Genomic DNA, 26,713 nt, shown 5'->3' with positions numbered 1-26,713 from the left:
CCCTTATGATCTGTTCTTTGTTCTTTCGGCTCTGCCATAATCCTTGGTCCTCTGTTTTCAAAAATGCTGAAATATGTTGGTTGCTTGCCTTTCTACTCCATAGATCGGTCAGGATTTTCTCCCCTGAGCAGAGAAAAGCCGAATCTGCTCCTTCCTACTCCGACACCATCTTAGATCCAAAAGTATTTTTCTTAAGATCAGGAACATGACAGAAATGTCTGCTTTAATCAGTCTCATTTAACATAGTACTAGAATTCTTAGCCACAGCAATCAAACGAGAAGAAATAAAGGCATCCTAGTTGGAAAGAAAGAAATTAAAGCTACATTATTTGCCAATGACCTGATGCCATATATAGAGAACCCTAAATACTTCCATGAAAAACTACTAGAACTGATTAATGAATTTAGTAAAGTAACAGAATATAAAATTAATATTCATAAATTGGTTGCATTTTTATACACTATTAATGAACTATCAGAAAAAGAAACTAAGAAAACATCCCATTTAAAATTGCATCAAAAGGAATAAATTCAAAAAGGAGGTAGAAAATACGTACTCAGAAAACTATATGGCATTGAAGAAAAAAATCAAAGATACAAATAAATTGAAGCATATACTATATTCATGGACAGGAAGAATTAACATCATTAAAATGTCCATAAGACCCAAAGCAACATGTTGATTTAATGCAATTTCTATCAAAATACCAATTCCATATTTCACAGGACAAAAATATGTATGAAACTAACAAAAAACAGAATAGCCTCAGCAATACTAAGAAGAGCAAAATTGGAGGCATAATGCTACCTGATATTAAACTATATTATAAGGCCACAGTAATCAAAACAGCATGGTACTAACATAAAACAGACCTGTAGATTAATGGAACTGAATAGTGAGCCAAGAAATTAACACATACCTATACATTCAATTAATATTTGATGAAGGAGGCAACAGTGTACAATAGGGTAAAGATGCTCCATTCAATAAATGGCATTGGCTAAATTGGACAGATAGATGTAAAAAAAAAAATGAAACTAGACTACCTCCTTACACCATACAGAAGAGTAAACTAAAAGTGAATTGAAGATTTAAATGTAAAATTCAAAACCATAAAAATCCTAGAAGAAAATGCAGGCTGTAAAATCTCTGACATTTCTGGTAGCAATTTTTTTTCTGATGTATATCCTTAGGCAAGGGAAACAAAAGAAAAAATAAACAGATGGGACTACATTAAACTAAAAAGCTTTGCATAACAAAGGAAATCATCAATAAAATAAAAAGACAACCTATTAAATGGAAGAACATATTTGCCAATAACACTGGTAAGCACTTAATACCCAATTTTATAAAAAACTCATACTAACCAAGTCAAGCCATACTAACCATTTTCATGCCAGAAAAACAAACAAAACAATTGAAAAATGAGAAGATAACCTGAATAGACACTTACCCCAAAAGGACATACAGATGGACAGAGACATATGAAAAGATGCTTAATATCACTAAGTATTAGAGAAATGTAAATTAAAACCACAATGAGATATCACCTCACACCAGTCAGAATGGTTCTCATCGGTGAATTCATAAATGACGAGTGTTGGCGAGGATGTGGAGGAAAGGAAGCCCTCATGCAGTGTTCATGGGAATGAAGATTGGTGCAGCCACCATGAAAACCTTTATAAAGTTTGCCTTCATGGACCTGTGCCCCTACATCAAAGTAGCCTTTCCTGTTTCCCTCTAAATTGGAAATAATGTCGTCTTCCTCTAAATTGCTAACCCTATGTTTATAGCTCTCTTAAAACCCTAAGGAAGTTTAGTTAGACTCCAAGTCATTAAAAATATTAAACAATGAAGTTAAAATGGAACTGCCTTATGATTCAGCAATTCAATTTCTGGGTATATACTCAAAGAAACCAAAAACACTAATTGAAAAGAATGTATACATCTGTATGTTCATTGCAGCATTATTTATAATGGGAAAGATGGATGAGTGGGTAATAAGCAGTGGTACAAAAAAAACCAGAATATCACTCAGCCATTAAAAAGAATGCAGTCTTACCATTTGCAACAGAATGAATGGACCTAGAGGGTATTATGCTCAGTGGAATTAGTCAGCAGATAAAAACAAATCCCATATGATCTCACTTATATGTGGAACATGAAGAACAAAATAAACAAACTAACAAAATTAAGACAAACTCATAGACATGAAGAGCACAGAGTGGTTTCCGGAGGGGAGGGAGCTGGGGAACTGGGAGAAAGAGGTGGAGGGATTAAGTACAAACTGGTAGTTACATAATAGCACAGGGATGTCAGATAAAACATAGAAAATAAAGTCAATAATATTGAGATGAATTTGTATGATGCCATTTGGATACTGGAAATATCAAGGGGAACACTTTGTAAAGCATATGATTGTCTAATAACTAAGTTGTCCACCTGAAACAAATACAAAATAATATTGAAAGTAAACTAATTGAAAATAATAAATAGCTTCCTCTTCCCAAAAGCAACCAGGGGTGACCTCTGAAGATGATTCGCTATTCACTTGAGCGGGAGAACCCCACAAAATCATGCAAATCAAGAGGTTCAAATCTTCGTGTTCATTTTAAGAACACTCGCAAAACTTCCCAGATCATCAAGCGTGTGCATATTCAAAAAGCCACCAAGTATCTGAAAGATGTCACTTTAAAGACGCAGTGTGTCCCATTCTGCCGATACAATGGCAGAGTGAGCAGGTGTGCCCAGGCCAAACCGTGGGGCTGGACACAGGGTCGGTGGCCCAAAAAGAGTGCTGAGTTTTTGCTACACATACTTAAAAATGCAGAGAGTAATGCTGAACTTAAGGGTTTAGATGTGGATTCTCTGGTCATTGAGCACATCCAGGTGAACAAAGCTCCCAAGATGCGACGCAGAACATACAGGGCTCACAGCAGGATCAACCCCTGCATGAGCTCTCCCTGCCACATCGAGATGATCCTCACGGAGAAGGAGCAGATCGTTCCCAAACCAGAGGAGGAAGTTGCGCAGAAGAAGATATCCCAGAAGAAACTGAAGAAACAAAAGCTTATGGCCTGGGAGTAAATTCAGCATAAAATAAATAACTAATAAAAGTTTAACAAAATAAATAAATAAATAAATAAATATATACATGTGTCACATGACAGTTATCTATATCATAAAATAATGTTTATATACAAAGATGGTTTTATATTTTACATTATTTGAACATAAATATGTAAGTTAAATACTGAGTAAATGAATGATGTTAGAATATTTTAACTTTTAAGATCGTGTAATATCTTCAGAATAAGAACTATCACAATTCTGGTACCATTATTCCCTGGATACCTACCTCTATTTGCCTTGTCAGGTTGAAATATTCAAAAACCAAGCAAATTCCATGACTAATTTAAGCCTCATACACAACTGCTTAATAAAAATATGTGTTCCATCTACTTTTTAAATTATCTCACTTGTTTCCACATAATTTTAAAAAGCACATTCACTTGGTCATCAAGATTAATTCATGTGATGCAGTCACATCATATTTCTCCCCCAATAAAAACCATAACAATGAAACTTCTGAGTATTAGATGCCAAATATATGTAATTTGTATAGATGGAATAGAGCCTACCAGGTTCAGAAATTTGTCAAGAAAGAAGAATTTTAAATTTAAAATTTGCTTAGTTTACCATGCCAACCTCTAATAACTGGAATGCTGAGGAACTAACACCTTCACAAGTAGGTTAAAATGGGAACTCTGCTTAAAAACTGGTTTGTCAAATTTTCAAGAATTTTGAGACTCAGATGTGAAGTTGGAAAAGGACTAGTTCCAAAGATAAATTATTAAGTTTGATAAAAATATGTACAAAGTACTAAATGGAGTCAATAAATAAATATTAAGTAATAGATTTCTAGTCAAAATATTTAATGGACTTAGACAAACTTCCTCTTTTCCAAACACATGTCAAGGATAAAACAAACAAACCCCTGAAGAACAGATAGACATGCATTGTCTCAAAAGCATCTCAGTAGAGGATAAATAAAAACACCCAGTGGAGAGCAAGACTGAAACCACAGACCTGCTCCGGTCCAACCCAGTGAAAGGCAATGGGGTCAGGAGCTGGATGCCTGCACGGAATCAAAGAACACAATGGCTGCATGGTAGGCTGAGTAATGGAGCTCACCTCACAACAGATGATTGTGAGAGAGCACCCCCTCCCATGAAAGGAAGCCAAAGAAGAAACTGCCGCTGACTGCTGGTTGATACTGTGTCTCTGGTGATGCTATAGGCCTGAGATCATGGAGGTTGGAGCTACCTCCTCAGGCCGTGGCTGTACCATGCTGCTCTGGTGACTAGATTGGTGATACTTCTACACACTTCAGGTAATATTTCCAGGCATGATAAGGCCAAATTCTGGAAGTGGGGACTGGAAGACTGGAAAGGCTGGAAAGAAGGATTCCACTAGTTAGAGCAGAATAAGAGAGACAGAGACAACAAATGACACATTTTCTATTCAAAATGGGTCTGCAATCTAAACTATCAAAACATATGATGGAGAATTCTAATGTTAAGAAAGTCAACCAGATTGATCAACATAATCAAAACATTAATTCACAGGAAACAATATTCACAGTATAACAAAGATTTCAACATATTTAGGGGAGCTGAAGAGATGAATGAAAGATTAACATACATTTAAGAGAAAAATGATAAAATTTTTTTAAAAATTTAATTTTTTAAACTAGGGAGATACAGGTGACTATGAAAAATAAATGTTTTGAAAATAAAAAATAAAGACATTTCAGACAAGGAATATATCAGAATTAAAGTTTCAAATAATAAACTAAATTGTAGACTGGTTACAGATACAGTACAAATATTGCAGCTGGACAATGGCAATAAAAGATTTGCCTAGAATATGAACAAAAAAAGAGAAATAGTAAATTTTGAGGACTTCTGGCCAAGATTGAGGTGTAGGTAGACACACTGTGCCTCCTCGCACAACCAAAAGAAGGACAACAATTTAAAAATACAACCAACCAGTACTGACAGAAAATTGAACTTTATGGAAGTCTGACAACCAAGGAGTTAAAGTAGACACATTTCTCCAGACCAGTAGGAGGGGCAGAATTGCAGAGCCTGGACGGAGAGGGCTTGCAGTAAGGCAGCGGCTGCTGGACCCCAGGAGCACAAAGCGGCAGCTGGCAGACCCAGCAAGGCAGTGGATTGTGGAATGGGGCACGGTGAGCAAGGTGGCCTGCAGGCCAGGTGGTCCCACATTTACATACAGATAAACCAGGAGAAACTGGGGAGCAAGACAGACTGCGCAACCCAGGGTCCCTGCTGGGGGAAATAAAGCCTCAATATACCCATTGAAAACTCCTGTGGGGGTTGAGGTGCCAGAAGAAACTTCCAGCCTCATGAGAGAGTTCATTGAAGAGACCCACAAGGTCCCAGGATGTACACAAACCCATCCACATGAGAATCAGCACCAGAAGGGCCCACTTTACTTTCAGGAAGCGGCGGAAGTGACTGAAATCTGGCAGAGAGCAGATCAAGCACCATTGTTCCCTCTCAGACCCCTGCTCCATATACAGTGTCACAATCTAGTTATGGGAGTTGCCCTGCCCTGATGAACACCTAAGGCCCCTCCCCTAACTGCAAAACAGGGGCATCAAGACAAACAAAAAATGGCCCAAACGAAAGAATACATCAAAGCTCCAGAAAAATCACAACTAAGTGGCAAAGACATAGTCAACCTATCAGATGCACAGTTCAAAACACTGGTGATCAGGATGCTCACAAAATTGGTTGAATTTCATTGCAAATTAGATGCAAAAATGAAGGCTACACTAAATGAAATAAAGGAAAATGTACAGGGAACCAATAGTGATGGCAAGGAAACTGGGACTCAAATCAATGGAGTGGACCAGAAGGAAGAAAGAAACATCCAATCAGAAAAGAATGAAGAAACAAGAATTCAAAAAAATGAGGAGAGGCTTAGGAACCTCCAGGACATCTTGAAACATTCCAACAACCAGATTATAAGGGTACCAGAAGGAGAAGAGAAAGGCCAACAAATGGAAAAGTTATTTGAACAAATAATAAGGGAAAACTTCCCCATTCTGGCAAAGGAAACAGACTTCCAGGAAGTCCAGGAAGCTCAGAGAGTCCCAAAGAAGTTGGACCCAAGGAGGAACACACCAAGGCACATCATAATTATATTACCCAATATTAAAAATAAGGAGAGAATCTTAAAAGCAGCAAGACAAAAGGAGAGAGTTACCTACAAAGGAGTTCCCATCAGACTGTCAGCTGATTTCTCAAAAGAGACCTTGCAGGCAAGAAAGGGCTGGAAAGAAGTATTCCAAGTCATGAAAGGCAGGGACCTACATCCAAGATTGCTCTATCCAGCAAAGCTTTCATTTAGAATGGAAGGACACATAAAGTGCTTCTCAGATAAGGTTAAGTTAAAGGAGTTCATCATCACCAAGCCCTTATTTTATGAAATGCTAAAGGGACTTATCTAAGAAAAGAAGATAAAGAAAAGACATGTATAGTAAAAGGACAGCAAACTCACAATTATTAACAACCACACCTAAAACAAAAACAAAAACAAACTAAGCAATCAACTAGAACAGGAACAGAACCACAGAAATGGAGAACACATGGTGGGTTATGAACAGGGGAGTGGGAGGAGCAGAGACGGGGAACAGGTACAGAGAATAAATAGCATAGATGGTAGGTAGAAAATAGACAGGGGGAGGGTAAGAATAGTATGGGAAATGTAGAAGCTAAAGAACTTATAAGTATGACACATGGACATGACTAAAGGGGATTATGGGTGGGAGAGGGTGTGCAGGGTGGAGGGGAGTGAAGGGGGGGAAATGGGACAACTGTAATAGCATAATCAATAAAATATATTTTAAAACTTTTTGAAAGGATATTAGATAATAATTCTCCAAAATAAAAGAAAGACATTAGTCTGATATCAGAGGCACATGTAGAGTGGCAAGAAAGATTTTAAAAAATTCACTGCTACGAACATTATAGTAAAACTGTGGAAAATAAAAGAAAAAGACAATACCTTAAATGTTGTGAAAGAAAAGATAACTGTAACTCTACTTTTAACTGTAGAAGACTCTAAATAGCAGTATAAAATGGAGGAAGATTGTTAAATGGATAGCCAAACATGGCTAAGGTCCTTTCTAGTGTTTAAGAGGTGATTAGAACTATTGAATAATTTTGGAATTTGCTAAAAGATCTTATAACTAAGTACATGTGTTAGAAATTAAAAATAAACAATAAACATAATCAAAGGGTACACACTTCCAGTTATAAAATAAGTCCTGGGTATGTAAGGTACAGCATAGGGTGATCATAGGGTAATAATACTCTACTGTATATTTGAAAGTTGCTAAGAGAGTAGATCTTAAATATTTTCCTCATGATGTGGATATAACAATAAGCAAAATAAAGTAAACATCAATAAAGATGTTATTAAAAGCTTTAAACTATTATAAGATGCAGAAAAAGAAAGTGTAGAAGTTTATCAAAACAATATGAGTCAGAAAAACAAGGAGAGAAAGGCAAAGAAAATTTAAAATGATAGAAATTCAAAAACACTAATAATCAGGGTTATTGTAAACAAAGGAAACCTATCCAATTTAAGATGATTAGATTGGATTAAATAATTAGAATACAACTCAAAACTGAAAATAAAGGAACAGAAAATAACCTGGCAAATCCTAATTAATTCTAACTAACTATAACTATTTTGTAACTATATTATAGTCACTGAAGTATAACATGCTTAATAAGACATTGATGCAAAATAAATAATACTATATCCTTTATGCATTTAACAGCATGTCTTTGGAAAATATAAAGCAGAAACTCAGAATTACAAGAGAAGAAATACAATAATAGTATTATAGTGGAATATTTAATATATTTCTCTCATGAGCATAAAAATATTAACAGGAGCAGAAAATATTAAGAATATAAATGATTTATAGCATAAAATTATGAATATGTATGCCATAGTTTATCTGTGACATATTTATAGATGTTTATATATTTTTTCTTTTTATTTGATCTAATATTTATTGTATTTTTTATTACTATTTAGTCCCCTTTCACCCCCTTTCCCTCAGCAATCACTGTTGTCCATGTCCATGGGTCCTTTTTCCTTTTCACTCAATCCCTCCACCCCACTACCTGTCATCGTACTCTCCATCTATGAGTCTGTCCCTATTTTCTTTGTTAGTTCAGTTGTTCATTAGATCCCACATGTGAGTGAAAACATATGGTATTTGTCTTTCTATGACTAGTTTATTTCATTTAGCATAATTTCTCCAGGTCCATCCACACTATCACAAAGAGTAATTTTTTTCTTTTATATGGCTGAGTAGTATTCCATTGTGTAAATGTCCCATAGTTGTTTTATCTGTTCATCTACTGATGGACACTTAGGCCACTTCCCTATCTTGGCAATTGTAAATAGTACTGCAGTGAACATAGAGGTGCTTATGTTGTTTCAAAATAGTGTTTTGGGTTCCTTTGGATATATTTTCAGAAGTGGGATTGCTGGGTCAAAAGGCAGATGTGTTTTTAATTTTTTGAGGTATCTCCATACTGCTTTCCACAGTGGCTGCACCTATCTGCATTCCCACAAACAGAGCAAAAGGATTCCCCTTTCTCCACGTCCTTGTCAGCACTTATTTGTTGATTTATTGATGATAGCCATTCTGACAGATGGGAGGTGATGTCTTATTGTGGTTTTAATTTGCGTTTCTCTTATGATTAGTGACATTGAGCTTCTCTTCATATGTTTATTGGACATATGTATGTCCTCTTTGAAGAAGCATCAGTCAGGTCCTTTGCCCATTTTTTAAATGGGTTGTTTGTTTTTGTTTTGGTGTTGAGTTTTGTAACTTCTTTATAAATTTTGGATATTAACCCTTTATCAGATGTATCAGCGAATATGTTCTCATAATCTATGGGTTGTCTTTTTATTTTGTTGATGATTTCCTTCATTGTACAAAATCTTTTTGGTTTGATGTAGTCCCATTTGTTTATTTTCCCTTTTGTATCTTTTGCCTAGGGAGATACGTCCAATGGATATATCTGATAAAATAGTGCTATGCACAATGCCCGAGATTTTTCTGCCTATTTTTCTTTGTAATTTTTATGTCTCCAGGTCTAACATTTAAGTCTTTAATCCATTTTGAATTTATTTTTGTGTGTGGCATAAAAAGGTGGTCTGGTTTCATTTTCCTACATGTATCTGTCCAATTTTCCCAACACCATTTATTGAATAAACTGTCTTTAGCCCATTGTATGTGTTTGCTTCCTCAGTTGAATATTAACTGACTATAAAAGTATGGGTTTATTTCTGGGCTCTCTGTTCCATTGATCTATGTGTCTGTTTTTATGCCAGTACAAGGGTGTTTTGATTACCATGGCCTTGTAGTATAGTTTGATATTAGGTAGTATGATTCCTCCAACTCTGTTCTTCTTTCTCAGGATTGCTCCTGCTATACAGGGCCTTTTGTGGTTCCATACAGATTTTTGAAATATGTGTTACAGTTCTGTTAAATAAGTCATTGGAATCTTGATAGGAATTACATTGAATCTATACATTGCTTTAGGTAGTATGAACATTTTAATAATGTTAATTTTTTCTAGCCATGAGCTCTGTATGTGCTTCTACTTATTTGTATCTTTTATTTCTTTCTTCAGTGTCTTATAATTTTTCAAACACAGGTATTTTACATCATTGGTTAGATTTATTCCCAGGTATTTTATTCTTTTTGAGGCAATTGTGAATGGGATTGTTTTCTTAGTTTCCCTTTCTGTAAGTTTGTTATTGGCATATAGAAATTCAACTGATTTCTGGATATTAATTTTGTATCCTGCTACTTCACTGAATTCCTTTATCAATTCTAGGAGTTTCTTGGTGGAATCTTTGGGGTCCTCTATGTAGAGTATCGTGTCATCTGCAATTAATGACAGTTTCACTTCTTCCTTTCCAATTTTGATACTTTTTATTTCTTCTTCTTGTCTGATTGCTATGGCTTGGACTTCCAGTACTTAAATATTTATATTTAGGTAAATTCTGAACTAATCATAAGAAATATTTATTATTATCTAGCTTACATAGAATATTTACAAAACATGTGACTCACACATTAGGTCATATATTAAGACATACATTTTTAAATTACAAAGATTGTATTCTCAGACAAATAGATATAAAATAGAATTTAGCAAGGAAAAAACAAAGCTCCCTGTACATGTCAAAATTTAAACAGGCATGTTTAAATTATTTATTTGAAAACTAACAATGGCAAATGATAAAATAAAACAATGAAAGAATTTATTTTAAAAATGTGGAATGCAGCTAAAATAATACCTGGTAGTAAATATATAACTTCAAAAACAAGCATTCATTTTTCAAAAACAAAAAAGAAAAGAAATAAGAATAAAAATGGAGTGAAATTTGTTTTTCAATTAAAAAGCTACAAAAAGAATAAGGTAAAACTAAAAAACTTAAGAATAAAAATAATAATACCAGAGTTAAAATGAATGCAACAGAAAACCAATAAGAAATCATCCACAGACCCACTAGCCACTTATTACAAACTTGATACCAAATCAGACAAGAATAACATAAGAAAAGTTATAGTTCATCTTCACACATAAATAAAAATACAAAAAATAAAATTAAATGTTAGCCAATTAACTTCAGCAACACACAACATACACAGCACACATCTACACACATTCACATAGTCTTGTGGGGAGAAAATTGGTTTTGATATCAGAGAGGGCTTAATCTGAGTTCTGAACTACCTATTTAGTAGGTGAGTCCCCTAGTTTTTATTGTTTATGGTGTTTATTTTGTTAGAGTAATTTCAGGAGAAATCATTGACACACCTACAACCTATGTGATTCTTAATTTATTTGCTCTTTAAAATGTTAATGTTGCATATTTTTGTTGACTAAAAATAAATATTAACTCACACACTTTTTAAAATATAAACACATCCAAGGTTGGCAACTGAATGCTTTTTCTGTTTTGCTTTTTTAAGATTTTATTTATTTATTTTTAGAGAGAGGGGAAGGAAAGGAGTGATGGGGAGGAACATTGATGTGTAGTTGCCTTCCATGCACCCCCAACAGGGGACCTAGCCTGCAACCCAGGCATGTGCCCTGACTAGGAATCCAGCCAGCAACCCACTAGGTTCACACAGCTGAACTCAATTCACTAAACCACACCAGCCAGGACTGTTTTGTTTTTTCTTACAGCTAAAAGCCATGTTTTCTTGGTGCTTTCCTCCGTGTAAATTAAACATAGGAACAATTTTCATTTCTTGACATTTCTTCTTGTGAACTTTCATGGTCTTCTTTGTGGCTGGCCAGAACCAAGTACAGGGTACAAACCCACAGACTCACGCACTCTATCTGTTTGAATGTTACATCACTCCACAACGTACAGTTTCTGCTCTAACATGCCTGAATTTCCACAGCAGTCCTGGCACTGTAACTCACAAAGCAAGTAGGGTAGAGCCATTGTCAATACACTCCAGCCCCCAAAGCAGCCATCCCCCTCGCCTCACCATCAGAATCAATTCCACCACCCTAGAAGGGACCTCAGAGATCATAATAAATCATCTTGGAAATATGAAAGTCACAGATTTAGTGGCCTTTGGGCATAGAATATTGATGTTAATGAACATGCCAATAAAAACAGGTTGGTCCCCAGCCAGCTGCCAAAAGTAAGTATGTTGGCCCTGTGCCTACAACCAATCCCTGAAATAGCACCCCTCCATCTGCAAATGGAAACTCCACTACTTCATTTAGTAAAACCACTGTGCCATAGCTTGCCTTCTTAAGCAAAACTTTACAGGTCTAATTTACCTCAGAGTACCTCAGGACTCTGAAGAAAGTTGGCAGTTGTTTCCTAGGTAATCTGAAAGTAACAGCCTGGAATTTCCCCCCGATCTTTTCCTTTAACCTATTTTCTTTCCACCAAAGATGGACTTGCACTTTACTCACTTATTTGTGTGAGACCGACAGACCATTTATCAGACACCTGAATACACATGGGGGTGGAGGGAAGTAGGAGTCTCTTTTTCAGAGGAACACCTTGAGAGCCACTGACATGCACGACACTCAGGCTTCTTCTGGGAACAAACACAGAAATTAATAATGTGGGCCCGATTGTAGTGTCTAGTGACAAAAGTCAGATTTGTCACCAATATCACATAATGTATTTGGGAATCAACATGAATCTATTATAGATCATAAATAGAAAGTCAAGTATAATAAAAAGTTTGTGGTTTATTCAGCATAATATGAGAAAAAATAATGATATTCTCTATACATTTTTGCTTTATTTTCAATAGCTTCCTTTTTTATTTTTTTAACTTTCCCTAAATCCAAACATTAGAAAACATCTTAGTGAATATTAACACAGAAGAAGATTAAATATTCTAAGAGAAAGAGCATTTTCATTTCACAGGATTTTTTTATTGTGGTGGTAGAAGTGGAGATGGTCTAAATATTTTTAGCATCCTGGGGACAATGGAGAGATAAATGCAATGGTATTGTTGAGTTCCTTAAATAAAATTAATATTATCAATGTATTATAGTAATAACCATATTTTGACAGGAATATTCCTCAGTAATTTTTATAAATGTACATATCCTTTTTGTACAGATAATATACCTACTTATGATTAATTATTTTAAAATGTTTAATTTTTATGTTTCCCAAAGAAATATCTTATTATCAGGTAAAATGCTAAAATGCCAACTTGAGAAGAAAAAATTTCACAGCCTATCTAACCAGATAAGGTTTTTTTCTTTTCTTTTTTTAAGGAGGCCTGTAATTATGTTTATTTTCCAACGTGTCTCTTCACCAGATGTGTTTTATATTAGTTTTATGAAAAGATTATTTAGCTTCTTTTGTATTAGTTTGCCTTTTTTTATTGTTGTTCAATTACAGTTGTCTGCATTTTCTCCCACCATTCCCCCCACCCCAGCCAAACCCACCTCCCTCCCTTGTTTCCACACTCCCCATTGGTTTTGTCCATGTGTCCTTTATAGCAGTTCTTGAAAACCCTTCCCCCCATTACCCCCTCCTCACTCCCCTCTGGTTATTGTTAGATTGTTCTTAATTTCAATGTCTCTGGTTATATTTTGTTTGCTTTTATCTTTTGTTGATTATGTTCCCGTTAAGGGCAAGATCATATGGTATTTTTCCCTCACCACTTGGCTTATTTCACTTAGCATAATGCTTTCCAGTTCCATCCATGCTGCCACAAAGGGTAGGGAGTTCCTTCTTTCTCTCTGCTGCGTAGAATTCCATTGTGAAAAGTACCATAGTTTTTGGATTTGCTCATTTACTGATGGCACGTAGGTTGCTTCCAGCACTTGGCTACTGTAAATTGTGCTGTTATGAACATTGGGGTGCATAGGTTCTTTTGGATTGGTGTTTCAGGGTTCTCAGGATATAATACCAGCATTGGAATTGCTGTATCAAAAGGCAGTTCCATTTTTAGTTTTCCGAGGAAATTCCATCCTGTTTTCCACAGTGGCTGCATAAGTCTGAATTCCCACCAACAGTGCACTAGGGTTCCCTTTTCTCCACATCCTCTCCAACACTTGTTTATTGATTTGTTTATATGTCCATTCTGGCTGTGTGAAATGGTATCTCATTGTGGTTTCAATTTAAATCTCTGATGGCTAGTGATACTGAGCATCCTTTCATATGTCTCTGGGCCCTCTGAATGTCCTCCTTGGAGAAGTATCTGTTCAAGTCTTTTGCCCATTTTTTAATTGGGTTTTTGTCTCCTAGATAAGGTTTTATTCCACTTTTAATAGATCCAAGGCAAGAAATCTCTGTAAAATTCATTCAGCTCCCAATGACTGATAAAGCTTCCTCAGATATATTAAGGGAATATTCTAAGACTGAGATTCAAAAATCAAAGGGCTGCTATCCCACCTGTAAGACCCTCCCCCTAGATCTAATTCTTAGTCTTACAAGGAGGGTTCTAGCCATCAAATGTCAGAGGAAAATGTACCAGAGTGTGTATGTGTGTATAAGTAAAGATGAAAGGTGACTCTAATTACTCAACTGTAGCAAGAAAAGAAAGCTTCAAAGAAATATTGAAGGATTCTGGCAGTCAGCAAAAAATATTTAACAGTTATTAGGGCAAGTAGAGTCTTGCTGCCTTATTCCTAATAATGTTTTCTGCTCTCTTCTCAATCACTGAAGCCCCTACCCATTGCACACCATTTCCCTTTCCATGAATAAAATACCAATCAACCATTACCCATGCCCAAGTCTTGTCCTGATGGAGGGGAACTAAGGAAATGCAACTTCAACTATGGGTTTCCTTTTTAATTTGTCGTAATCATGCTATTTTTCTAGGAAGTAACCTGCAACCCATTACACATTTTCTTCATGCATTAATAGTCAGAAAAATAATTATATTTGTAACCAAATTTGAAAAACAAATATAATTTGCAAATTCAGTTGCAAAATATTCTCAAAAGGGTGTGCCTGGATAACGGTGTGTAGAGTCAATTAGATTGTGAAGAAAGAATACTCTAAAGGAGTGGGTAGGTTTGAAGTCTTATTCCTGGAGAGAGAGGAGGGGCGGCCACAGAAAAGGGAACAAAGCTTTTGGTATCTGTGGTACCACCATAAGGGAGCTCACAGCAGACTGACTAGTTGAGTAAAACAAAATGCCAAATAATCAACCTCATGCTTCAGAAACATTTCAAATTTACCAAGATGTAGTACCCAAAATTTTATCCTGCCCTTGAATTGCATTCCTACTACAAAGAAAAGTTGAATCAAACTTTCTGTCTAAAATCACGTGGGTGCTCTTGGAATATCTGCAAATGTAAGCCTTTCAATAGAAATATTTACACAGTGACCCTGGTTTTCTTCACAGTAGTTTGGACAGAATCAAATAATCATATTAGGTGCAGTGACCCATTTTTTTAAAATGTGCCTTTGCCCTTGGCTTTTTAAAATACATGATATTTTATGATTTGGCATTTTCAAACCTTGCATAAATTATAGAATTTTAGAACTAGAGGCAGCCTTACATAGCCTTTAATTAAAATTCTTCAATTTCCAGATTAGGCAACTACACCCAAAGAGATTAAGTAACTTAATTCAAGGTGACAGCCAACTAGTGACAGAGCAGGGATTGGGCCATAATCCATTTTTCTTTATAAAATGCTTATCTGTAAATATCAAGCCAAAAGACCTTGGCTGGTGAGGTTCAGTTGGTTGGAACATTATCCCTTAACCAAAAAGTTATGGGTTTGATTCCTGGTGAGGTCACACACCTACACTGTAGGTTAGGTTCCCAGCCTGGGTACATAGGATCCCAGCTGTGTGCAGGAAGCAGCCAACTGAGTTTTTCTCAGATTGATGTTTCCCTTTCTCCTTTCCTCTCTCCCTTCCTCTCTATCTGAAAGTAATAAAAAAAAAATGTGCTTGGGTGAAGATTTAAAAAATAAAAATAAGCAAACAAAATATATTTCTTTCCAGAGCTAACTCTATATTTTATTTTCCAAATTTTATGGAAATGTAACATGGAATTCAATAATATATTGTACATGTTCACTTCCTTTATTTATACATTTATACATGTTCTTCACATTTTTAACACTAAGTGGCATATTTATAAAGGTGATTCCAAGTTTCAGTCATAAAATAAGAAAGAAAAATGTTTTAAAGGTAAAATCATTCCTTGCAATATATTTCAAGGCATTAAGTAGTTCATTACTCTGAGATCCATTATGTCTCCTTTAAATTTATGCCTTAGTATTATCACAACACATCTAGTAACCATCCATTCATTTCAAGTATGGGAATTTGTTTTCTATAAAGTATCAGATAATCATGAGAGAGGCATTATCTGAAATTATTTTATTGAATTACAGTGACACAAAAATTGATAGCAGAGAAGCAACTAAAAAACACTTATGTGTGTAGCTTTGGTGGCCATGCTGCTTTTAGGTTTTCAAAGCATTTTCAGTTTTGTAGCATTGGCACTTGGATTCTAGACTTTTTTCTCTTAGTGGTAATTTTTTATTTTATTAATAGGAATGTGAAGGTGGTCAGTTTGTGGGAAAACTGTTATTTGTTCATGTAATTTTCAAACACACATGTTAAGCATGTCTTGATTTTGACTGTGTGGCTATCCTTTTTTCTGACCATAGTACCTTGATTTTTCTCTCTGAGTCCATGTGGTTCTGGACACCCAGCCTCCCTCCTCCCACCAGCATCTCCATGCTCACTTGATCTTCCACCAGCTATGTGGAAACATCATCCAGACCTAATCATTAGGTTTCATAGGTTGTGAAAAGTGATTGGTTTGGAGGTAGGCACAGAATGAAGTCACTCAGTAAGACTGAACCCTGGGACTTTCACTGCAATTGTCATGAAAGAAGTTTCCTTTTTCTGCTAGGAAAAACTAAGCTTAGAGAACACGGGCTGAGAGTAGCCATTTTACCGTTTTATAAGGAGACCCTGCCTAAAGAAAGGAAACCTCACAGGACAGCAGAGTGGAGCGAGAGCCATGGATGATTTGAACATTGCCCACATCTTTGGACACAGTGGTGCCTGAATACAGACCACCCTCGACATTTCAGTGACTTTTGTCAATAAGCACTCCCACCACCACCCTGCTTTTACTTGTATTTACTTAAATCAGTATGAGTTGGGTTTATTCCCTTGCAGCTAAAAGACTTTTAACTAATATCAAACAGCAGAGGCTTAAACTAGAAAGTGACAGGAATCTTTGATTTTGTCCCTTGACAAATAGGTAATTTTACCCATTTAAATAGAGACAGCAAAGATTAAAGGTTTAAGCAATTGGGGCTTCAAATTCCGAATTCATAAAGTTTTTTTCCATCTAAATCTCACCTTTTCTCACAGTCTTCTGAGATTTTACCCTCTGGAATGGCACTCTGGCTCTTGAGAATTCCAGGAAATCCTTAAAATATATACAAACTACAAAAACCAAGCAATAGTTTTAATTCCTCTTCTTCCCATTAGCTGAATAGTTAGTTAGCCCACACAAAAGCATGAAAAAGATAGGCATTTCCAAGTGGGATCTGTCAAGCTGGCGACAAAAACCTAAAAGACAAGTGTTTTCCTCAACTAGGATGATTTACCAGCTCTGTAGGAATTCTCATATCAGGAAATCTGAGTATTTTGGCCATAATATTATAGGGTTCTTTTAAAATAAAATTATGTTTGGAGAAAGGTGAAAGTCACATATATCTAAGTTCACAATTTTAACAAGCTTATAATAACATTTTAATGTATCTGATAAAAAATCAGGTGTTATAACTTTATTCATGCACTGTGCTAAGGTTCTTCATCTCCTCCAATGCCTGGCAATGGGAAATTGGGGGGAGGGTATTCAAGATGTTATTTTCCTTATGCTCGCCTCATCACCATTTACAGAAGTAAATTTAACAGAGTCACTGTCATAGGATTTTACATCACAATATGATTTAATAGTATTATGTATATAAGATGGGGTATAGTGTGGGGGGGTTCCACCCACAGGGCCCCCTGGCCACTATGGATGAGAATAAGTATACCAAGACATGATCTGCCTGGAAAGGAAAGGTGGCCAGTCTCTCAAAGGAGAAGAGCCAAGAGCCTTTTCCTCAATGGGCTTTTATTAGGTTCATTTTGCACAAGAATAGAGGTAAAGCTCATTAGTCATTGTTAGGCAGTAAGGATCAAATAATAGAAAATACACAAAGAACTACTAGGGCTTATTCTGAGTCAGGGTCTGTTAGCTAAAGGGCTCCAAATTTTTGGGAAACAAACTCATTTCATGCTCGGACCCTTATCATTTAATTGAGAGCATTCTTAGCAAAGCAGGTTTCACAGGAGTTTATATATTCTTTCTTAGGCCTGATCACCCTGGGAAACCCACCCTTTCCAGCATAGGGCTGCACCACCCTCTGTCATTGTTTCAGGCGTAAGTCAGGCAGGAGAAGTAAGGCAGCCAAGAGATTAGGAGACATTTTGAAGACAGAATGAGGACTCAGGCTATGTCAAAACCAAGAGGAGAGGGTCCATCACCCCCTTTTTCTGTAGCCCCCCAAGTCCTTCCCTGGGGCCCCCATGATTGTGCCTGTCTTAGATCGTTCCTCCCTTGAGGAATCTTACCCATCATTAGCTAACCAATCAAGCATTGGGGGGCCAGAAAGGGTGAAGTAAAAGTGCAGAGGCAGTGCCCCTGCCAGAGAGATAAGCTTTGTCTCCTCAGTGGCTTATGGTCGGAAGGTCTCTCACTCAGCCTTAGCTGTGGCGGGGGGAGGGGTGCGGGCAGTGTGGGGGCAGTTACAGCTTCTGAAACCAGGCAGTGCAGTTTCCAACAGTAGGGAAATTGGTACAACAGATAACAAATTTAACAGATATTTTCACATATTCTGCCGTATGTTTTAATATTTTGAATGTTTGTGAGAGCATAAGTGGGAAATAATCTTAAGGTTTATTTTATAAGAAGCTATAAAATGCAAAAGTAACCTTAAGAAGAAGCTGTTATCTTGCTTTAATTAACTTTGGCTACTAATTGTGGACTATAAAAAGATTCTATTACTTTAAAATGTAACAGTTTCTTATATTTACATAGCCCTTTTCTAGTTTAGAAATTAACTAACACTGTGCCTCCATGACAATCTTACAAAATAAATTAAAGAAAACATTACCCCTTTGCTACTGACAGAAGAAAATGCTCAAGTCTGTCATCTGGTGAATGTCAGACTTGAGTGTTTTGAGTTGCTTCATACATGTGGATTGGTTGTCAGAAAGCACCCATCAAGAACATTCCCTATTTATGCATCAGTCCATGTTATTTCCTGCTCAACTACCAATACCATGACCAAATACCCAAACCTGTGTCATTGTATCTCTACTAAAATCATACCATGAGCCTTGAAGGAGAAGAAATTAATATAAAGAAGCCAAAAGAATGCCATAGAAACAAGTTCTAGAATGTAAGTTCCATAAGGCTTTCCAAGATGTTGCCTGTCGTGGTTTTCTCTCCAACAGCAATGCTCTATCTTGCCTACAGATGTCACTCCAAAATGGCTTTTCAGTGCATGACTAGCAAATGGATCTATATTTTATACATATGTTACTACGAAACCAAATAAGCTATGTATAACATGTGTGAGGGGGGACTCCCCAAAAAACAGAATTATCTTCTGGAGAGTGGACCCCTTATAGTACAGTCTCTCCCCAACCTCCAAATGAGTGTTCCAGAAACCCATCTGTGTCAGTGCACCAGCTGGAATTGTTGTGAGAGGCTGCATTTGGCTTCAGTGAATTTTTTTTTGAAGACTCTTTCAACGAGTTTGCCCATTTCATGATGGGTGCTTTATGAGTGCACCTGCCATACTCTGCTGAGTGTTCAGCAGTTTTTAACCAAAAACAGCATGACCCCCATGCCCCACCATCCCTATTCACCTGATCTCTCCCCAAGAGACTTTCTCACTTCCATGAAAAAAGTCTTCAAAGGGAAATGTTTTGCTGATATGGAAGAGGTGAAACAAAAAACAGCAGAAGAACCGAAAGGCATCAAATCAGTAAGTTCAAAACTGTTTTGAGCAGTAGAAAAAGCATCTCAATAGATGTATTACATCAAATGGAGAGTACTATGAAGTAGAGTGAAGTTTAAATATGCAAGAATAAATGTACTTTTTTATAAATAAATACTGGGGTTTTTGAAGTGCACCCTCATACATAATTCTTAATGGTTAACCAAATCTTCTTCATGAGAACCAGGTCCCTAGGATGGACCTAGAAGAGGTAACACAACTTCAGAGGGGGAACCACTTAATAGAATAATGAAGTCTGATTAGCCCCTTAGAGATTTATGTGACCCAGCATGAAAGGAAATAGCAGAATGAGCCTCAGACCCTACAGAGTAGGGGAAAGGGCCAGAGACCCAGTGAGGTAGGGTGGGCATGTTAAGCATATTCTCAGCAGTAACTTCCCTATATAGAATTGTCCACACACAGTCATAGAAGTATTTCAGATCTCCAGAACAGGTACAACTCTAAGGAAAATTGAGTATAGGGAAATCCCAAATTAACTGTGATTACGTCTGCTGCCCTGTGAAAATTGGCCCTCAAAATGAAATCAAATTGATTTGTAAAATAAAGAAATTATGTGTCTCACACACCTGAGCTGTTGATTGAGATTTACACTCAGTAGAAAATCATAGTTTCCCTGGTAATTCAGGGCACGACATGACAATGCTTAATATGAAGAATTTCAATAAAATATTACTAAGACAACAGAAAAAAAAACCTTTTGTACTTTTAAACCCTTCTGTTATTTTTTGTCCCTCTACCTGAGAGCTATCTGTACACAATTTTATTCATAAATTTAATTAATTAACTCAACAAATATTCACTAAGAACTTCTGGTATAAAAGGTGCTATACTAGACACTGTGAGAAATGTAAAGAAATACATAAACTACAGTCCCTTCCCTCAAGTGACATAATCTAAGTGCGGCCAGGGAGACAAATTTAACCATAAATTAGTATATTGGCATGTGCCAAATAAGTCACAGAAGTGATAAAAGTTTTATGAGTTTAGACAATTGATAGATCAGTGAGCAGGAATTGTCAAAGAAAATTTCACAGAGAAATGTGTTTTCAAACAGTGGATAAAGACACATTGGTGGTCGTAAAATCGTGTTAGGGAGTTCTGATGAAGATTTAAGCTGGATAGAGTACAATGGGGTGGAGGGCCACAGAGTAGGGTGGGAAGGATGTAACAGTGAACAGAAACATTATGTCGGTATCACTGAAAGGGGTGTCTGGAATTATTCTAATTAAAATATTTTTCTTTGACATCTGAATTCTAATTCCCATTAGAAACCCTTAGTCAACTGAACTCTGTCACTTCTCTTAAATCACTTTTTAGTAATGAGTTTAGAGCTTGATATATGTTTTTAGTTCCCTTTGAGATAATATCTTTCTTCCCTACCATCAGCCAGTAATTCTAATAAAGCCAAGTTCACATTCACATAACACATACACATTCACAATTCCTTTTGGGCTAGATCTAGATGAAAGTTGATGTCACACCCTCCACCTGCATGCATGTAATAATTCTTACAACCTCAATCCCTATGGCTCAGTCTAAACACCTCCCAAATCCTCCTCTGTGACTTAAAATGTATCACCCCCATCAGCCTCCAAAACACAGTTACTCAGAGAGCTGGTCGAACAGGAAGAAGTGACACTGATGCTTTCTATGAGCACTTTGCCTCTCTCAAACTCTACATCCTGTGAAAAGTCTGTTGGTAGGGCCTGCCTTGTTCCTGAGACGCCTGGTAATTAGAATTTTCCTCAGCAGAAGCAAATGCCATAAATCTTGAGCAGAGGGAAGGAAATTTGAAGGGCTCCAGAACCTTTTCACTATTGGCTCAACTGGTAAATATAATATTTCTGTCTTTAGATGAAAAAGAATTGAAAAAAATTGTTATTATTGATTCCCATTCAGGGCACATGTCTGGGTTGTGGACCAAGTCCCCAGATGGGGGTACACTAGAGGCAACCACATATTGATGTTTCACTCCCTCTCTTTCTTTCTCCCTTCCTCTGTCTAAATAAATAAAATCTTTTTAAAAAATGCTATTATTGTTATGCCTTGCAGTAATTATTCTTAAAACACCAAGGAATCAACCAGCAGAGGAAACCCTAGCAGTTTACTGATAATGCACAGAGATAGGTCATGTGTAGAAAATGAACATCTTGAAAAAGACTATAAAGATACTTATATAAGAAGAAATCAAAACCAATCAGCACATTTCTCCCAGTCTCTACTATTTGTGATAGTAAGATACCATTTCAAATTAGGGAGTTGTGAAAAGAAAATATTGATGCACAGAGATTAGACTCCTTTTAGATTTGTTTTCTGCCAATTGATCACACACCAAACTGATTCTTGCCATATGCATACCCAGCCTCAGGTCTTATGTGCTGGACTGTTCCATCTCATCACCCCTGGGAACATTACTAGGCGATTTAACAGGCTCTTCTCCAGAGAAGACAAGTCATGCTCAATACCAGGTTAATGAAATTTTGGTGGTTCTTACCTCCACACACATCTTTTTGATAAAGAATGTGTAGGTTTCAAACAATCACATAAACCTCTACTCCTTAAAAAACCATGGTAAAATTCTTAAATTATTTCCTGCAGGTACTTTATCTGTGCAACCCCTTTTAGTCTCTTCACCATTTTTATAGATGCAATCAATTATTTCAGTCAAGCTAAGTACACTGCCAACTTTCCAGAATTTCTAGCATGATCTTAACTACCAGCTTGGGATTTATTCAACATGAGCATAAAAGTTATTATATTCTAATTGCTTGTGATTGTTACTACATGAGATTTATTTTTGTTGGTTATTTCAAGAGACTGTTAAAATGAGTTTAGTGACTTCATTCTGGTTTTCCTGATTGATTCTATTATTAGGACTGTGGAAGCCTGGGGCCTTTTGGCCTTGCTGAACATCTTGAACAATTTTTTAAACAGTTTTGGTTTGGCAAAACCTATTTTGCCAAGAACATTACCCCTTAATTTTTAAAAACCATGTGCATTTTAAGGAAAATGGAACCCATATGTTCCTAATTCCTCAGTACTAAACACATCAAAATGTTTTGTAAGAACCACTTGATTTCCAAGAAGCTTTATGAGCCTTCCTTATAAGACCTTTTAAGTTATTTTCTTTTAAAACAGGAAGTTACTTCTGCCAAGGATAAAGTTATTTAGACACCAACTGTTTCAAGAAACTCATGAACTAGCAACATATTTTATGTTATTCTCAGACATATTTATGGTATAAATGGTAGCCAAAAATCAAAAACCAAACTACAAGAGAACCAAATCAAAGACACATTTTAGAATAGATGTATGTTTTCTGAATTCTCATACATTAAAATGCTTGGTTATATATTTCCTCTTTGACAAGAACATGGGCTTCAAAGGAGTTTGTTGGGAATAGGAGGCTTTTGTTGTTGTCCTGCAAGTGGATTCTAGAATATTATTTGAATATGTTTTCAACATGTTACAAAGTATTTGAAAATTTTAATTCAGTGTATTTTCACTTTAATGGTTATATCTCTAATCTCAACAGCAAACACAGATTTACTTTTGCGTACATATGTACGTGAATGTGCGTGTGTGATCCTAAATCTTCCTGCGGAAACTCAGGAAGCTGCAGTTTCCTTCATTTGTCTTTCAGTGAGAGTCCAAATCTCTGGACTCGTACTCATCAAAATGGCAGAATTTGGATTCATGGGTTGCTGTGTCAGTATAAGTTTGTCATTTCAAGAGGACAGCACTTGCCCCCAATACTCCCATGGAGAGAATAACTTACCAGACATGTTCCTGTCTGGGTTTCCTGGATATTTTCACAGTCTTTCTTTTCAGTCTTACTTTCAAATAGCAAATGGGAAGAGAAAATGATTTTGCCTATGCTTCAAGTGTGCAAGAACCCACCTCCTCACTTTTTCCAAATTAGATATCTCCTAAATCCACCCCATTTTGGATGACCCTGGAGGCAAAGACATCTATCTGATCTCACTGGTCATGTTGTTGAAGGCCTCATATTTAGCTTCCTGTCTCTCTGTCACTACATCGCCTGGCTTGTGTATTATTATTTCCGTCCATAAGCCAGTCTGACACTGTGCATTCAGCGACAACCCAATAGGGATAACAGCAAAGCTGTTAAGAATGGTAAACTATTCTGACTTTTAAGTAACCATACAGTTGGTGTCCAATGACATGAGACAATGGGTCTGATAATTAGCTTGATTATGGTCATCATTCTGCAACATGTAGGTATATCAAATTATATTGCACATCTTAAAAATGTAATTTTTATTTGTCAATTATACATCATTAAAGATGGTAAAAATATTAGAAATTATATCGTCTGTGTTGTGAATATAATTTGTTAGACATCAATGTCATTATTTATACTATTTTATAATGCATAAATGAGAAACACAGAATAGGTAAGTCATGTTTATCTTTTCCAGGACTCAGTTTCCTCATCTGTATAGTGCTGTAAGTGAATGAAGTGATTCCTAAAATTATTTCTTGCACAAACATTCATGAACATATTCTTAACACATGAATTTTCCAGAAATCTTGAAAGTGAAGAAGTCATTGACAATTGCTATTCAAGGCACATGATAATCTTCAAGAAAGTACTTAACTGTTTCAGTTTTATGTTCCAACTGCATGCCAGGGACTTTGTCGTAATGGGGTTTAGAGGACCTTTTATAAATAAGTATCTAAACACTGTGACAAGGTCTGATTAGAATTTTCATTGATATGGAAGAAAAAGAGAGGCTAGAAACTCTTATGTACTTGAGGTAAAAACAGGGGTTGACCAGTCTCATGGAACAGCTGGTGAGGAAGACACAAAGTCAGGGAAACTCTAACAGAGCTAATCAGAAATAAGATTGAATATCTTAAGAACTATGTTAAAAAAGTTTTAAGTTATTTCAAAAGTAATATACAAAGTTTAAATTTCACTGAGAAAGTATACTTTGTGTCTTTACTTTTTTATTTTTTAAAACTGAAACTTTATCAATTTTAAAACAGTACAAATATGTGGTGATTGAATTCCTTTTTCAAAAATTCCTGTCACTTTAGTTTGGCTATGTATTTCAATGTGATGCTTTTCTTCTAAGTTCTCTATATCCCAATGTCCTACAACTGCCACCAAGGGAAAAAAATAATGAGGACCACCAGAAATTTTATTGGAATAAATTTCAAAACTTATAGAATAATGGTTTCCCAGGCTTGGAGTACAACCTGACACTTTGGTTATGTCTCAGTAAAAGGGACAGGCTAGAGCTGGAAGAGCATCTCAGACACTTTACCAAATGTATAAAATTAAGGTCAAGAAAGTGCTCATAGTGAGGGCATTTTTAAAACTATCATTTTTAATCTAAAAAGACAAGAACACGGCTAGTCATAAAGTTTTTACATTATGAAGAGAATATAAGAAGGATAATCAGATACTGTTTTGCTTCTTAAGGATTAAAGAAATTCATGAAGTAAATAATACACAATAGATTGCTTGTGTGTTTAAACTAGTAAAAGACAGGTCTATCCATAATTTTCTAATAAGTTGAAGCTTTCTGAATGTAAAGCATCAGCCTTTTTAGTTTTAAATTCCAAATGACAAAGCATTTTTCCCATGTGAATCATTATTGGTGATATCATTTAGAGGCAGGTCTGCTCTTGTGAGGATGATACAAAAAGAAAAAATTAATAAATTGTGCTTAACAAAGAGGTGATGCTTCAAAGTTATATAGAATCCACCAACATATTGCATTATTCCCAACATTTTACATAAGGTTGGAAATTTTCTCTCATTTGTAGCTTTTGATTAGGTCATGGAGGGAGTCAAGAGAGAATTCTCTACTAGAAGCAACCAAGATATAAATACTCATCTCTTACAATTTCTTCTTCATGAATATTTTATTTACTAAAAGAAAGAAAGAGAAAGAGAAAGAAAGAAAGAAAGAAAGAAAGAAAGAAAGAAGAGAGAAAGAGAGAGAAAATTGGTATATATGACCATTAATCTAACCAGCTTGAACTACACAATAGCTAGAAAATTTTGTTCAGAAAACAGAAAAGGTAATGAAGAACACCAACAGAATTCTATCTAAATGGCATTTTTATTTTGTTGTAAAGTGTCTTGATTTTAAAATTAAGTCTTAAAAATATTGGGTTTTTTTAAATTTACTTTTATATCATTTAACTTAAAATTCAGCCTCTGGAGGATTTATACATAGAGGAAGTTAATGAAGTAAAGGTAGATAGCATATATTTTTGATGGATACAGGTGATGCCAATGAAAATTTTTCTGTGTGGTAAAAATTTTTTCAAACTCAGAAGTATTTACCTATAATCTATGAAATGGATCATTTTTGAATTATCCACAGTGACTTTGAAAAGTAAAATTAACTGTATCTGAAAAGCTTTTCATCACAAGGGAAGTATTCTGTTACCACAATTAAATAATTATAATTATTTAACTGTAAACCTAACATGTTTGGTCAACCTTTTTTTCTTTTCTATTAAGCTGGGCTGACCCAATACCCACTTTAGCAACAGTCTATCACTACCTCATTCCAGTTCTGAAATAAAATCCACCCAAATTTTTGATAAAAGTTATAACACATAACAGGCTTTATTTTGTTTGTGGATTGAGAGTAAACAACAAAATTCATGAGAAAGCAAGCTATTTACCCCTGTGAGGTGGATAAGCTTTTCCAAAAGAGCAGGGTTTAGTGCCCTCCAGGAGGCAATTTATTAAATGGAGCCAGAAATGAGTGTTCATTTCACTGATCTGAATAGAGCAAAGACATCATCATTAAACCTTTACTTTAGGGCAGTGGGATTCCTTTATCAGGTATTATGCAAACTCTGAACATGCAGCCCATCCTTCCATGCACTAACAGCAACATGACAATGCTTATTAGACCACTCTGAAATGTAATCATATGTTTATAGTGAGAATGAAACAAAGCCCTGTTCTAGAAGTCAAGACATCTTAATTTTGCATGATCTACCATGGGCAAAACAGTTAAACACAGTT

At 35.8% G+C, this 26,713-nt stretch overlaps 1 protein-coding gene across 1 annotated transcript; it reads left to right on the top strand.

The window, feature by feature from the left end:
- The first annotated feature begins 2,503 nt into the window (after positions 1-2,503).
- Positions 2,504-3,099, top strand: LOC114497638 (60S ribosomal protein L17-like). The gene has a single exon (XM_036026547.1). The coding sequence runs from the start codon at positions 2,537-2,539 to the stop codon at positions 3,086-3,088; it is 552 nt and encodes a 183-aa protein (XP_035882440.1). The 5' UTR covers positions 2,504-2,536; the 3' UTR covers positions 3,089-3,099.
- The last annotated feature ends 23,614 nt before the right edge of the window (positions 3,100-26,713 follow it).

Source organism: Phyllostomus discolor, chromosome 5 (genome assembly GCF_004126475.2).
Source record: "Phyllostomus discolor isolate MPI-MPIP mPhyDis1 chromosome 5, mPhyDis1.pri.v3, whole genome shotgun sequence".
NCBI lineage: Eukaryota > Metazoa > Chordata > Mammalia > Chiroptera > Phyllostomidae > Phyllostomus > Phyllostomus discolor.
Note: the sequence above shows the minus strand (reverse complement) of the source record. Positions and strands in the feature narration are given on the sequence as shown.